Below are 16,388 nucleotides of genomic sequence, written 5' to 3'. Positions count from 1 at the left end.
TTTTTTTTTTTTTATTCCATGATGTCAGTATGCCTGTGGCAGTGCAAGATTACCTAAATAATATGAGCCAGGGGAGCAACAAAATTAGCATGTGTGTGACTTACCAAACCTCTGCTAGGGTTCTTAAGGGCTCTGCAGAGGAAGGTAGGATACAGCATCATCACGGAAATACAATCCCAGTGATTTATACAGTTTTGCCAAATAAGGCCCACAGGGCAGATACAAAAGGCCTGTAACTGCCTCCAGCTTCTCCTGAGACAGCCAGTTTGTCAAAACGCCTAGCACATGGTCTTATGCCCACCTTTCACGTCGCAGCTGACATTTACTCCTGAAGCTTTAATAACCAAACAGCATTTTAGAAAAAGTTAATTAATGTCATTTTATTTGGGTATTATGTGACTTAGAACTCTTTTTACATTCTGAATTTTGTTTGACATTTTGAAAATACTACGCCTAACTCTTTTGTGTGGGTAAAAAAAAAAAATTTTTTTTAACATAGCTAGCATGTACTGAATACTATTTTTTTCCTTCTCAAGAATTGACGCAAACACCAAAATATTTTTCATTTGAGCTCAAAGAAAAGAAGCATCCTGTTTGTTTGGAATCTTAATTACCATGGCCCCAAACTTATCTAATTAGACGCTCCTTCATAATGAGGAAAATTATTTTCAAAGTTAATGAATTTGCAAACAGGAACATTGCTGTCTTTCCAGAAAGAATTACCCACATTCCTTAAATACATAGTTTAGTTAAGCACTCTAATTAATACTAGTACTTAAAACATGTGGAATTGGTTTCACTGATAAATCAAACTTTCCTTTGTTTTTAGACAGTATAAAAAGACCACGATTCCCCTTCTTGCAGACACCAGGCTACACATAGAAACTTAATTCTAGATTCTGAACAAAATGAAAATTATTTCATCAAAACGCTTTATTTTATTGATTTTAGCCACTTCAAGCTTGTTAACATCAAACGTCTTTTGTACAGATGAATTAATGATGTCTAATCTTCACAGCAAAGAAAATTATGACAAATATTCTGAGGTAAGTTTTTTAACTCTAACATGACTAGTATTAACTATATATTTGTCCCAAATCTAATGCTTTTGTATTTTGTATTTTGTCGGGAATAAGTTAGTTTGTGCTTCATTGTTTGTCAAACTGTTGCCTTCCCATGACAGTACATTGATGTAACTTGTATTTTTTAACACAACAGCAAACAGTCTGGGCTCTCTAATGACAATTTATGTATAGGATATGATACTTAGCAAGTAAGGTGCATTAATAATTTTCACTTGGCTTAGAAGTACACAGTTGTAATAAATATTTGCAGAAATAAGATCTGGATACATTTCAGCTGAACATTTGAATTGTCTTCAGCTACAAACAAAAAAAAAATAAGGATTATATTTTCTGCTTTGTAAAGTACTGATGAGCCATAGATTTACCATAAATTTATGGTAATCTATATCTAAGTATTTATCCCTAGAGGGTAGAATTACAAGTTATTTTTATTTTCTTCTTTATGCTTTTACATATTTTATATATTTTCCAAGTTCGCTGAAATGAGTACATATGACTTTTTACAATAAAAAAAAGTCATTCAAAAATCTTCATAAGGACGAATTTTCATGGTAAAGCTAAATCTAATTAAGTATTTGCTATATTTCAAATGGTTCCTTTACAGTTCGTATTTTAGTGGCACAGTAACCCACAAGCCAACCAGTGCTTTACTAAAAATGTAATCTGTATATTAATAAAAATACCATCAGTTTCCTACAGCAGAGCTCTGAATATGAGCAGATAAGAAAGAAATTCAGTGGAGCTTCCTCTAACTCTACCCCAAAACCCGGCTAGTATCTCTGTTTCCATGTATCGGCCACTTTGGCGTTTAAAAAGAGGAGACACAAGAGACATGAAGAAACAGTGGGAGGTTTCTCTAAAATCAAAATATAAAAATATATGAAATATTTCATAAACCACATAGATTGCGGTTTAAAAAAAAACTGAATGAGAATAACTGCAGTAAAACAAACTTTTGCCTCATTTCAATACTTTATTACGCTCCTGCTGCTCAAACACACTGCTGTATTCACTGTATTTATTTTATTAATATTTTATGGTTGTCTTACAGTAGTCCAGGGACATTGAAACTGGACTGCTTTAAGAAGCCTAATACAAACTATTTATCTTTAAAAATTCTGCATACGAATACACAAACTTTGTTTATAGTTTTAACAATTCTGCTAACTAAAGTCTGGATTTAAGTTAATTTGAGGTTTAAATCTATTGCTTATAACAATGATTTCTTTTAATATTCATTTCTAATCATAGCATGAAGGAGACCCTAAGGGGGAAAAGGAAAGAAGTCTCAATTTTGAAGAACTAAATGACTGGGGTCCAAGAACTGTCATTAAGATGAGTGCACCCACAGTCAACAAAATGCCACACTCGGCAGCCAACTTGCCATTGAGATTTGGGAGGACCATGGAAGAAAAAAGAAGCACTGGGGCAATGGCCAACCTGCCTCTGAGATTTGGAAGAAATATAAAGGAAAGCATCTTAAGACATATTCCTAACCTGCCCCAAAGGTTTGGGAGAACAACAGCCAAAAGTGTCGCCAAGATGCTGAGTGATTTGCTCCAACAATCCATGCACTCACCATCTGCCAATGAGTTACTTTACTCCATGAACTGCCAGCCTCAAGAAATCCAGAATCCTGATCAAAAACACCCATGGTAAATACCTGAAAACCAGTTAAAATGCATGGGCCATTATATATAGCTGGTCCAGAAATGCTAAAAAGGATTACCACTTTTCAGAAGAAGTTTCTAAGAAAATCAAGTTTCTTAGAAGGAAAAAAGCAAAGGGACAAGGAAATAAATATCTGAGCTGAGAAGCACAGAAGGCCAGATATAAACATGATCATAGGTATAAAGTAATGAGATGGCTTTCCCTAAGCCCCACGTGGGCATCTATCTCATTATTCAATAGCCACATACCGAGTAGGAAGATTCGATGACAGGATTGGGAATTTAAGCCTATGAGATATTGTCCAACATTTGACCTCTTTAACGTAAAAGGTCTCGCATGAGGGAGCTATCTATAAGTACAAAGGAAGCCATCCCAATATGTCAGGTCTCAAATACAGAAGGTTTTCTCCCTCAACTTTAAATCAAATTTTTTTCTTTTTTCTGGATCTCATTTTATAAATGAGTTCTATTATAATCATTGCTTGTATTAATATTAGCTACTATGTACAAATCAGAAAGCAAGAGGTTCATTAATAGGCAACCTACCTATTTTCTAGTAGAGAATATATATATAAAAACAACAAATTTCTATGATGTAGAACATGACACTTTAATTAAGGCGTATGCAAAGTAAGGCAGCAAGCTGTGAAACCTTGTGAGACCTTTTCAGAACATTCCTGGTTTATTTTTTACCATGGCTCTTATCCCTATCTGATGTATGCTTAAGGTCCATTCCCCTACTAGAATTCCCATGCTTTTTGTCCACTGTATATCCCCAGTGCCCATGGGAGAAGAAAAGGAGAGTATTTCTACATGTGGGAATCTGGGAAAGTTTCATGAGTTAGACTTCGAAAGGTAGCTCTGTTTTGAACATTCAGGGACTGTTTGGAGGAGAGAAGATACTTTCGGGCCAAGAGAGGAGTATGAACAAGACAAGACAAGCACAGCCAGGGTTCAGTTCGGCAAGAGCATCCGAGGTGTGAAGAGGAAAGGAAAGAAGGCAAGAAGGTTGGGCTAAGAGCAGAGAGTGCACACAGGGTCAAGTAAAGGACTTTGGGCATTATTCATCAAGGAAAGGAGAACCACTGACATTCTGCTGAGGTCCTAAGATATTAAACAGAGGTAGAAATTGGCAGCTAACCAGATGTTGGCAATGGGACAGTCTTGAGGGAAAGATGAGTCAAAGGTAACTTGGTAAGTCGGAGTACATACTCATTACAAATTCATGTTCTCATCAACATCTCACTCGTTTCAAATGCAACACGATTCAACTCAAGTATAACTCAGCAATGAGGATCATGGCTTGTATTTTTATATGTAATCTTGCTATTGTTATGATGGATGAGAACATCTTGCACTGCTTATGTTTTAGGAGACTGGGACTCAAGGAAATAGATGATGCAGAACTGAAACAAGAAAAATAAGAAGTCTGGAGCTTGTCCCTACAGATGATATAAAGCTGTAGCCTGTAGTCTGCAAACAACTCTATAGTGAAGACACCAATGAATGAAGAGTCACTGTATTTTGATGGGTTATTACTGACAATTTTTCCTTGTCACTAGAGCTAGTATCTTAAAGTTCTTTTAAAAAACAATTTAAAGATATTGTAATGTAAAGATGAAATAATTTTCATCTAAATAAAAAGAACATTGCAAATACTTAAGAAGCCTTTGGTAATGGAGGGGCTTGGGGGGAGGCTGAAGCCATACACCATCTTACGTAAAAATCATGGACACAGCCCCATTTGAAGTAAGAAATTAAACAGAAGAGTAGCCTGACAAAATATTATTATGAAATTTAAATAATTTAAGAGAGTAACATGGATGACAAATGAACAAAAATAACAAATCATTTACAAACATGTTTCTATACACTCATTTTTTCCATTACATCAATGGTTAATGATTGTATGATAGGTTGAAATTTTTCTAAAAAGAAAGATTTTTAAAAAGGCAAGTGTTAGATGGCTCTTCTCTATATCTGGAAATTTGCCTTCTGGTGTGTCTCTTTTCTCCTCATTTAATAGTTTGAGTTTTTGATTGGCAGAAAAAATCTGGTCATTCTTAAACAATTTATAAGCACAGTACGCCACAACACAAATGCACAGTTATTTGACTTTAGTCCTTAATCAGATATAGCTGGTTTATTGAATAGTCTGAAGTCCATAGGGTGCAAATAAGAAATGGTGTTATTTTTCTTCTATCCTGCTCCCAGCTGTGCAGTGTTGCATCTCCTTTCCCTGCTGAGTAGTGATCCCTTAATGAGATACCCTGGACAGATTCTATAACCTCCTTGGCCACTTCCTGATATTAGAAAACTCAGTCAAGTCCACAAGAAACACTCTTAACTAAGACAACAAAATGATGGTGACCAGAAGGGAGGTTGGTGGGGGGATGGGGTAAACAGGTGATGGGGATGAAGGAGGGCACGTGTGGTGATGAGCACCAGGTGTTGTGTGGAAGTGTTGAATCACTATATTGTACACCTGAAACTAATATTACACTATATGTTAACTAACTGGAATTAAAAAAAAAAATCTCAGTCAAGTCCAGTTAATGATGCCAACCTCATGTGCAAAGCAAAGCTTCCCCTCCCCCATTGCTGGCTGGGCCAGTGGCTAGAGGCCCTGAAGTGGTGAAAGGGGCATGTCTCTGCTCTTCCTCTCTTCCTCCCCTTCCTCATCTCAATGGTAGGGTGGTAAGCAGCAAAACAGTAGGCCTATGAAAACAATCTCTTCTCCTAGCTTCTCCAGGGTCTCTAAATGGGCAGAGCTGGGATGGGGGTAAGGGATCAAGAGTAGCCTTTTTGTCTTCTCTCTATAATGTGACTGCTTCTACAAGTGAGTTCTTCAGGAAGCCCTACATGGATCTGCACTTGCCCTGGTCACTGACCTGAGAGACTTGGATGCTACTTCCAACTACTGCTACCTCATCTATACTCCCCATAGCTTGTTACTGACAGAAAGGCTAGAGCCAACCACCATCTCAGTGTCCACTTGATCCATAGAAAATGCGGTCATCCTTGTGTGTCAAGGGCTGTATTGCATGCTGCCCCCTTGTGTCTCCAACCCTCTTTGCCCTGCTTAAGAGGGACAGGGGCAGATGAGTAAGTCTACTGCCTAAGCAAACAGCCAATCAGAAGTGAATTGCCCATGCCCACTTCACGACCCTGCTCTCTATGAGGGATTTTCTAGAAACCTCTCTTGGCTGGCTTCAGAGGGAGGAGCAGCTGCAGGAGGTCTCCTGAAGGGGCGGGGAGGGCAGTCTCTCAAACATAGCTGGGAGGGGCCTGGACCTATGCAGGGGCTGTAATGGCTCTATCACCTCTTTGTAAACCCTGAAGTGGTGTCTGGCCCCCACCATTCACAGTTTTCATTATAATGTCAGGTGTTTTGGTATATTTTCACATCCAGGTTTGATCCCCAGTGGCCAATTCTGAGCAACAGAGAAAGTATCATGCAACATCCTGATACGCTAATAAAGAAATAAACAAAAGGCCATTTGACCCCTTGATACTATTCGATATAGGGAAATTTCTTGTCATATAATATGAGTTCTTTATCTAAGCCCTTGAAATATATAGAAAGTGTCAGGTAAATAACCAGCTGCCAGTTGTCCCCTCACCTACTGGCTTACTCTGTTTTAGCCCATCACCACTCACCAGATCCTTTGCCAGCTTCAACAAGAGACCATTTGCACAGGAAAGTTTGCAATTTTGCTATGGATTTGTGGCATCTTGAGGAGGGGATCACATTCCAGAGTCTTTCACTGAAAAAGTTTCAATTAGATGAGCCTCTTCTCCTGAGGATCTCTTCAACTGGACAACTAGTAAGTTCTCTTCCTTGCTCACCCCAGGACATGCACATCCATGCAGTCACACAGGGTTGGTTAAATGCTCTGTTGTTGCCTTCTTGAAATTCACAATTAATTTTGAATAAGGGGTCAGTCAGTATTTTTATTTTACACTGGGCCCCTCAAACTATGTAGTCTGTCCTGTTCCTCCAGACTTATCCCTTCTGGTTCTTGAATACTTCTAGTATTCAATCCCTCCCCATGTTTATTAATCAGAGCAGCTCCCATTTTCCACATGAAACCCAAGGGCCAGCCTGTCACCTGAGCCTGGGAGGTCTGCTTACATCCTACAGTGGGTATCAATATGACTGCACAACTTGCAAGATGTGGTCACAGTGCAAATCTATTTTTGTATCCCACTCTACCTGCTCTAAAATGTAAGGGACAGGGAAGAGGGCATACAGCAGTTCTCCCCCGGCCCTGGATGGAAGCCTTGACAGATGCTATGAACCTCCCAGCTCTCAAGTGATGTCAGACCCTTGGTCTGTCTAAGCCAAAAACATGGGATCTCAGTTCCATTGCGATCAGCATTTCAATCTGTGTTCGGCCATCCATTCATTTGTTCTCCACTGTTCCCATATAAGGCTGAGTTTGGGGTCAGGATTGTACTCAACTTCTGCTTCTCTTCTAGGGTCACCTGATTTCTCACTCTCTGGCTGCTTTGTTGGACTCTGCTGGGATGGAAGACAATCTGAGATGAAAGACATAATACCTTTCAACCCCCAAGCTGGCCTCAGCTCCTGCCCTAGGACACAGCCACCCACTCCATGGATGACCATTTTCTCTTCTGAAGATCCTCTTCAGTAGGACTCCAAATGGTTCTTGCAAACCTCTCTTTACCAAAATCTGGTCACACACCGTTCACTCTCCATACTTCCAAAACATTTCTGCTATCCTGAAGCTCCCAGAAGCTTTAGCTTTTTGGCCTGGAGTTGGGTACCAGGCCTTTTTTCTCTCAACTACATGGAACCCATTTCTTCATCATACGGAAGCCCTTCCCAGGTGAAGAATAAGAAATGCAGTAATCTCTGACACCTGGGCATGGGTAGAGGGCATTTAGAGCTCGGTAACAAAGCTCTCCAAAGAAATCTCTTCATAAACCCAAATCCCGCCTTTTCACACTCTCCACATTGGTAAGGGGAGTGAGGACTAGTGGAATGTCTTTCGAAACGCTTCCTTCAGAGTCTGGATATTGTGATCTCGCTTTGGAATTTTATGTCTGTTAAATTCTGGTGTTTGGCTAAAACTTCATTTTTTACATCCTTTGCAACAATGATGGAATCCTCCTTATAAGGAATGCTTACAGTTGCTAAAAATGACATTTTCTCTGAATCATTACACATATATGTGCATCTTTCTGAAGAAGAGTTCAAAACTCTTGGGCAAACTTTCAGTGGGGTTTGTGATCTCCATAAAGTTTAAGAATCACTGCAACAGAAGATTTTTATTTCTAGAATTACTTTAAATGAATATCTAGTTCAGTTTATAAGTGAATATTGTTATCTGATTAGACAATTAAGTACTAAGAATGTAATGCCAAAACAATCAGAGTCATTCAAGTGGCTTAACCCGATCTCTTCCAAATGCTGACTTTTATGGTAGCATAAAATGGGAATGACACGGTAATTTTGCTCTTCTCCTTAATGTGCTTCCCTAGGCACATCCCCAAAACATGCCATTCTATACCCTTCCTCCTCTCTTCCAATACTTCTCCCCTTTCCCAAGAATATTCCACTTAGATTAGTCCTGACCTAAACTTCAGTCAGCCTGTAAAAAGTGAACAAAGCACAGGGGCTTTGAGAAAGCTGGGGTTGACAACGTCAACGATTTTCATGGAAAACAACTTCCATGTGATCTCAGGTCCACATTTCATACATCATACTATGACAATGACCTTGAGAAATACAAAATGGAAAAAAAAATGTACTGACTATGGGACCAATTTCTCAGTGAGAAAAATGAAAGGTCAGTGTTCACTTAAGTGTGACCAACAAAATGAAATAGGCAAGAAAGGTGAGAGCACTGGTCTCCACTTACTTCATGTGTGTTTTCTCTTTTTTTGGCGTAAAGCTCTTCCTGCAGACATTATGGGACACCCTTCCTTTGGAACTTATCCTATTATCTAATGAACATACCAAACTACTCTCATGTTTCTGTACCTCTCCCCAGCTTAGTAATAGGATGATTTGTTGTTATGATAACTGTCTGTTTTAACATCTAATGCTATCATAACTATTTCTGTGATGCTCATTTTTATATGTGAGCAGTAAACTCAGAAAACTTTCAGAAGAAATGTGAGCTAAGAAGTGGACAAAACCGAGATCTGACTTCAATATTTGTGCTCTTCCTCCTCCATCCACCAACCTGTTCACCACCACACAACCACCTCCCGTCTGGCCCTCAAACATTTTAAGTATTTAGGAAACATTTGTTGAATTAACCTTTAAAAAAGAAAACATTAGTGCCCTGAGCCCAGCCTCAGTGTTTTAGAAAACTATATGCAGATGCAGATTTTACAAAGGAGGGAGGGAAGAAAGGAAGAAACAAAGACCACAGATTCCTGGACAGTTTTAACTTAGTTGGTCATTAAGGTATCTACCTGAAGAGCAGTAAGGAGGTGCCTAAGTTATCACTAATGAACAACTATAAAAGGTTAAAACATCACAGAATAAACTCTAATGAAACATTAACTAGTAATTTTGTCCCCCTATATCAGACCAAGGGTTATTGTTGATGATGAAACTCAACAACCAGTTTCTGCCTCAGTGGGAGAACTGAACTGGTCAAGACAGATGCTAAAATATGTTGTCACTGGGGCACCTGGGTGGCTCAGGGGTTGAGCGTCTGCCTTCGGCTCAGGTCGTGATTCCAGGGTCCTGGGATTAAGTCCCACATCAGGCTCCCCACAGGGAGCCTGTTTCTCCCTCTGCCTATGTCTCTGCCTCTCTGTGTGTCTCTCATAAATAAATAAGTAAAATCTTTTAAAAACATAAAATAAAATATGTGGTCATTGGCAAGCAGAGTGGGGGGAAAAAGGCATTTATGTAAACTTGGCCTGATAGGTCTTTGATTCCGTGGGCTATTTGCAGCTTCGCACAGATCTCATTTGTGAACTGTAACAAAGCAGTAAAGGCATTAAAGTAAATCAGAAGGAAGTCTGGCCCCAGCCCACCGCCATCAATTGCAGGAATATCCGAGTATTATAGCCTTTACCTTTCTCTCACCTAAACTGATGTCTGTTACTAATCACTTTGCTTCTTGGAGTCAAGCTTGAATTAGGAAAACATTATGTGGCGAATGTCTGTCCCTCTTTATTATATCAAATGTTTATTTTAACTTACTATGCATTAATTTGGCCCTGAGTTCCTAAAATGCTTTTTAGATGTTGCACATTTTATTCATTGTTGTTACAAGTATTAAAAAATCCAAGTGAAAGGGATTTTTTACTTGCCTTTTTAATCTATTCTTTTTATTGTGGTAAAATGTACACAACATAAAATTTACTAGCTGAAGTACCTTTAAGTGTACAATTCAGTGGCGATAAGTACATTTCACCTGTCTTTTTAAATAGTCTGGCACTCTTCTCTAATTCTATTAATACCTAAATAAGTACATCTAAACCTTTAGCATGATTTTGCCTACCAAAAAAAATTCCTTTAACAACAAGGCTAACGTTTTGAGAGATGTCAACTCTGACAGACTCATATTATTTAGGAGTGTCACATTTTTCACCAGAACATTAGGTTTTTTCTATATTCTCTTTAAGCTTGTCTTGAAAGTGGGTTATTGTTGCTAATCCTTTTTCCTCCCGAGCTACTTTATCATCTCACCAGCTCGTAATATAATGCTTTCATTTGGGGCCAGAGCTAGTGCTTCTCTGGAAATACCTGGAACTGTAAAGTTCTGTTAGCAGTCAGCTATGAGGAGATATTTATTTCAGAGAAGTGATGAAAATTATCCCAAGAAATAAAGAATGGCCAACAATCATCTGTATGCTTGCTATTTTGTAGCACTTTTCTTTGAACTTCAGGGATGTAACATATTCTTCTTAATAGTCTATTTTTGTCTTTCATATATCATGAAATTTTACTCTTATAACATTAAGATAATATGTATAATCCTATCCCTTTAGCCTCTTCCTAAATACAGGAACTATGAAAAGAGTCAAACAGGAAAATCTCTACTAGAATCAGGAGTGGAATTAAATTATGAAATTAATGTCAAATTAATACTCTCTTCATAGAGGGAGAGAAATATTATTTTAATCCTGAAGAAAATTCTCTTAAAATTTATTTCTCACCAGATTTCTAGGAATTGGTAATTGTGATTAATAAAACACAAAAATTATTGTTTCTCTTTCTTAAAATACACAACCATAGTAATTACCTGCAGAAATGTGCCCACATAATTTTCAAATCGCTTTTAAAATATCATGAAATGTCATATAGCTTTTCCCATGTAATTTAAAGCACGAAACTGTAACAAATATTGCAAAATTACTTTTAACCACCAGAGGGCAGAAAATACTCCACATGCATAACTTAACCAATTTTAAATTCTTAAGCCAAAAACAACAATCATCACTACCACCACCACCACTGACACACAACAGTCTTTAAGAGCCTCTTGTTTTATACTGTATAGTATACTGTACACTTAAGTCTCAATTAACAACTTAAAATTTTTAAACTAATGTACAATCACCTCAATTCAACAGTTTTTAGGAAGCAAAGGTTAACATTTTTGCAGGCTCAGTCTAGCTATGAGTTAAGAATTATTAGCATCAGAGAATTCATATCCCTTAAGGAAAGCAGAGTACTTTATTTCTTTAAGTTTTATTTATTTAAGTAACCTCTACACTCAACATGGGGCTCAAACTCGTGACCCCGAGATCAATAGTCATAAGCCCCTCTGACTGAGCTAGGCAGGCACCCAGAAAAGCAGGGTACTTAAAAAAACAAACAGTACCCACTGAGAAACAGCAAGATCCTATGTTAATATATCTGCAATGAAATGCAAACATTGTATTTATTATAAAATTGAAATAGTCACTGAATTCACAAACTGATCAAATATTAAAATATTTACATTAAACCCTTTAATTTCTTTTTTTAAGATTTTATTTAATTTTTTTTTTAGAAATAGAGCATGAGCTGGGGGAGGAGCAGAGGGAGAGGGACAAACTCCACACTGAACCCAGAGCCTTGACGGGGTACTCGATCCCACAACCCTGAGATCATGATCTTAGTGGGAATCAAGAGTCTGACACTCAACTGACACAGCTACCCAGGGAACCCTAGACCCTTTAATTTCTACGTGCACCTTCTTTTACTACAAACTGGCTGTAGGTCTACTTCTGGCAAAGATGTTTTTAGTTTCCTCTTAATATACCTTTTTGATCTAATTAACTTTTGCTTCCTTCCCAATTAAGCCATTTGCATTTCAGTAATTAAAGCATTACTTTGTTTGATTAGAAACCACAACCTCTTCACTTTTTCACTCTCATTAATTAAAATGCATCATGCTAAATTAAGCCATTTGGATTTCAGTCTGGGTGGGTGACATTTTAACAACTGCCCCTTCAACCTTTTCCCTCTGTCAATCTTGGCCATGTCCTCCATCATAGGATGGTGAGAAGGCAATGGCATTCCTCCAGATGGGGGAATGGGGCAGGCACGGAGCCAGGGATTATACATCACTGAAGTCAGCGATTTCTCTGATACATGAACCTTTCACTTGCCAATCAAATCGGATAAGGCTTTTACCTTGTGGGGTTATGCATGACCTTAACCAAGACACTAAATCATTTCTGAAGTCCTGTTTCTTACCCTAAGCAAACCTGCTCTCCCCACTTTTCAGCCCTATGAGCACTGTTCACTCTGAGACTAACAAACACAGCAAAGTGGTAGAGAAAAGCTGGGGGGTAGAAGAGGGTGGACGTTTCACTTCTTTAAGGAAAGCAACGTGCTTCTAAAATCAAGGCTGGTCGGAGAAGAGAACGGCTTCTGCATTATTACCTATGGGTGGAAGTTACAAATTGTTAAGTTTGAAAAGAACTTCTCACAATTATAGCTGCCCAGTAGTTGATCTAACACGAGCTATGGAAAGGTGTGTGAGCAAAGATTGGATGGTTATACATCAGGAATATCACAGACATCACTTCTGCATGGACTGTGAAGTTAAACTAATTGGCTTCCAAACTTTATGAGTCTTCTTTTAAGACTAATTTTATGTTTAGAAAGAAATAGGTGTACAAAGTCTAAGAAGTCAAAAGAATTCTACAGGATTTGTATTAGGATGACAGCACCGCCCCAGTTTTCCAGGGAGAGTTTTAATTTAGACTTACTTTCCTAGCATAATTTTAATAGTGTCCCCCTTTCACCCATAAAAATGTTCCAACTGAATGAAAAATTACTGTCTCAAAGCCAATCTCATCCACTCCCAATTTCTACTCCCCAGAAGCAACTACTTTTAACTCGTTCAGGATTTTTTCTATATGATGTCAAATTTCTAAACAAACAAAAAAGCATGATTATACATTTGTATCAGTTAAAAATCATCTTTGAATTTAAAGACAGGGGTGAGGTGGTAGGGGGGGGGATCACTGACTTACACAAATTGAAAGATTCCTGGAAGGAACATTGTTCAAAGACTTGCTAATCTAAGAATAATTTCTCTTTCTCCACAGTGTTGGGATTTTATATCCACCCAAATTCTTATCAAAGTGTAGGGGTAAGAGAAGTAATGACAGGCCATTTGTGCTCCAAAGCACCTCAGAGAGTTAGTCAAATTTCTGTTAGGCTCAAGACACAGATAGACTTGTCCCTCTGCCCAGTCTTGCTTCCTTTCCTCCCTTCCACGGGTGTTGATCTTCAACAAACATCTTATACCCCAAACTCCGTCTCAGCATCTGCTTCCAGAAAACCTCATCCACAGCAAATAGTAATATAGTTCAAAATTCAAAAGGTGCAAAAAGGGAATATGGTCAGCTACCTCCCACCCTCCAATGAGTTCTAGTTACTAGGTCCCCTTCCTGATGAGGTCAATCAATGTAATGTGGCCAGGTTCTTGTGCATATTTCTAGAAATATTCTAAGCATATGTAAGAAGTGTTGAGTGTATACCTGTATGTACAAACACATAATTAATAAGAAAATATGTAAATTTCTTTCATTTATTAACAAATAGTTAACATAGCCTACAACTGTTCTATACTTTGATTTTTCTTCCCTTCAGATATATCTCAGAGGTTGTTTGAAGACAATAAATAAAAAGTATCATCAGGGATGCCTGGGTGGTTCAGTGGTTGAGCATCTGCCTTTGGCTCAGGTCATGATTCCGGGGTCCTGGGATCAAGTCCCACATCAGACTCCCCATAGGGAGCCTGCTTTTCCCTCTGCCTGTGTCTCTGTTTCTCTATCTCTCTCATGAATAAATAAAATCTTTTTTAAAAAAAAGTATCATCACTCTTACCACTCTTTTTTAATGCCTGCATTGTATGGATGTAATATAACTTAGTCGATGGACATTTGGGTGATATCAAATCCTTTCCTGTTACAGACAATGTTGTACTGCTTAAGCCCTGTGGGCATGCATGTGTGCAGAGAAAATTCCTAGGAAAGGAATTCCTAGGTCAAAATGCTATCCAGTCACAATTTTAATAGATGTTGGAGAATTCCATTTATATTATACATTGTCTCCCAATATATTCCATTATATTGCCTTCCATTTATATTGTACCAATTTACATTACCCCAAAAATAAATGAGAGGCTATTTCTCCCATTTACTTTATGTGTATCACAGAATTAATGAAGTCCAGCATAATATATAAATAAAATAGAAATTTTAAATGTTGGGATAAAAAATATAGAGGTTCTAATACCTTTTCATGCCCTATTGGATCATCTTGTACCAGCTTGGAATTTGAATTTCACCTCACTTTGGAATTCAACAGGTTACCAAACTACAGAGCTTTCTGTGATATGAATCCGACATTTTCAATTTTGCATCCCCTATGTTGAATACACTGTAGTTCAATTAACATTTATAGAATACATGAAGTAATGGAAAAATGAAAATAAACCTGGTAAGCAATATACATAAGCCTATAAAATCTCTCATTTCAATGTGCCTATTTTACCACCAATATGTTTGAGAGTTGTGTACAAATATATATACACAGTTCACTACTGAACAACACAGAGGCTACAGGCACCAACCCCTATGCAGGCAAAAATCCAAGTATTACTTTTTACTCCTCCAGAACTTAACTACTATAGCCTACTGTTGACCAGAAGCCTTACAGGTAACATAAACAGTCAATTAACAGGCATTTTATTTGTTGTTTTTATTATATACTATATTCTTAAACAAGCTACAGAAAAGAAAATGTTATTAAGAAAACCATAAGAAAGTACTGTAGTGTACTGTGAAACATCCACATATAAGTGGGCCCACACAGTTCAAATCCATGTTGTTCAAGGGTCAACTGTAGAATATACTGGTAAAGTGTATGTGTATGTGTGTGACACATGTATATGACCAAAATACTCAAAATTCTTTTTAATAATTCACACACACACACACACACACACACACACACGCTTTATCTATTCATCAATGGACACTTATGTTGTTTCCATGTCCTGGCTATTATAAATACTGCTGCACAAACATGGGAGTCTAGATATCTCTTTGAGATTATGATTTCATATCCTTTGAAAATATATTCAAAAGTGGAAATGCTGGATCATATGATAGTTACATTTTTAATTTTTTGAGGAAGCTCCATACTATTTTCCATAGTAGCTGCACCAGTTTGCATTCCCACCAAAGTGCCAAAGTGCATGAGGGTTCCCTTTTCTCCATCCTCACTAGCACATGTTATCTCTTGTTTCTTTGATAATAGCCATTCTAATGGGTGTGAGAACACTTCTCACTGTGGTTTTGATTTGCATTTCCCTGATGATTAGTGATCTTAACCACTTTTCATGTACCTATTGTTCATTTGAATGTCTCCTTTGGAAAAAATGTCTATTCAGACCTCTTCCCCCATTTTAATCAGATTATTTGGGGTTTTTCGTTTCTTTGTTTTTGTTCTTGTTTGCTATTGGGTTATGTGAGTTACTCATATATATAGGATATTAACCCCTTATCAGATATGTAGTTTACAAATGTTTTCTACCATTCCATAGGTTGCCTTTCATTTTCTTGATCATTCCTTTTGCTGTGCAGAAGCTTTTTAGTTTAATATAGTCCCACTTATTTCTGCTTTCGTTGCTTTGCACTTTTGATGTCATATCCACAAAATTGTTGCCAAAACCAATGTTTTCTTTTAGGAGTTTCATGGTTTCAAGTCTTAAGTCATTAATCCATTTCCAGTTCATTTTTGTGAGTAGTATAAGGGTCCAGTTTCTATATCCTTTGTTTGTGAATATCCAGTTTTCCCAGCACCATTTATTGAAGAGACTGTCTTTTCCCAACTGATTATTCTTGGCTCCTTTGTCAAATATTAGCTGACATATATGCATCTGTTCTGTTGGTCAATGTATCTGTTTTTATGTCTATACCATACTGTTCTGATTATATTTGATTATTTGATTGTAGCTTTGTAATATAGTTAAAAAATCAAGACATGTGGGACACCTGGGTGGCTCAGCAGTTGCGCGCCTGCCTTCGGCCAGGGCGTGATCCCGGAGTCCCAGGATCGAGTCGCACATCGGGTTCCCTACATGGAGCCTGCTTCTCCCTCTGCCTGTGTCTCTGCCTCCCTCTCTCTGTG

At 37.9% G+C, this 16,388-nt stretch overlaps 1 protein-coding gene across 1 annotated transcript; it reads left to right on the top strand.

The window, feature by feature from the left end:
- The first annotated feature begins 908 nt into the window (after positions 1-908).
- NPVF (neuropeptide VF precursor) lies at positions 909-4,179 on the top strand. The gene is made up of 3 exons (XM_025464802.2): positions 909-1,046; positions 2,337-2,740; positions 4,128-4,179. The coding sequence occupies exons 1-3, from the start codon at positions 909-911 to the stop codon at positions 4,177-4,179; spliced, it is 594 nt and encodes a 197-aa protein (XP_025320587.1).
- The last annotated feature ends 12,209 nt before the right edge of the window (positions 4,180-16,388 follow it).

Source organism: Canis lupus, chromosome 14 (genome assembly GCF_003254725.2).
Source record: "Canis lupus dingo isolate Sandy chromosome 14, ASM325472v2, whole genome shotgun sequence".
In the NCBI taxonomy this organism is placed as follows: domain Eukaryota; kingdom Metazoa; phylum Chordata; class Mammalia; order Carnivora; family Canidae; genus Canis; species Canis lupus.
The sequence above is the reverse complement of the archived record's forward strand: the minus strand, read 5'-3'. Positions and strand labels throughout refer to the sequence as shown.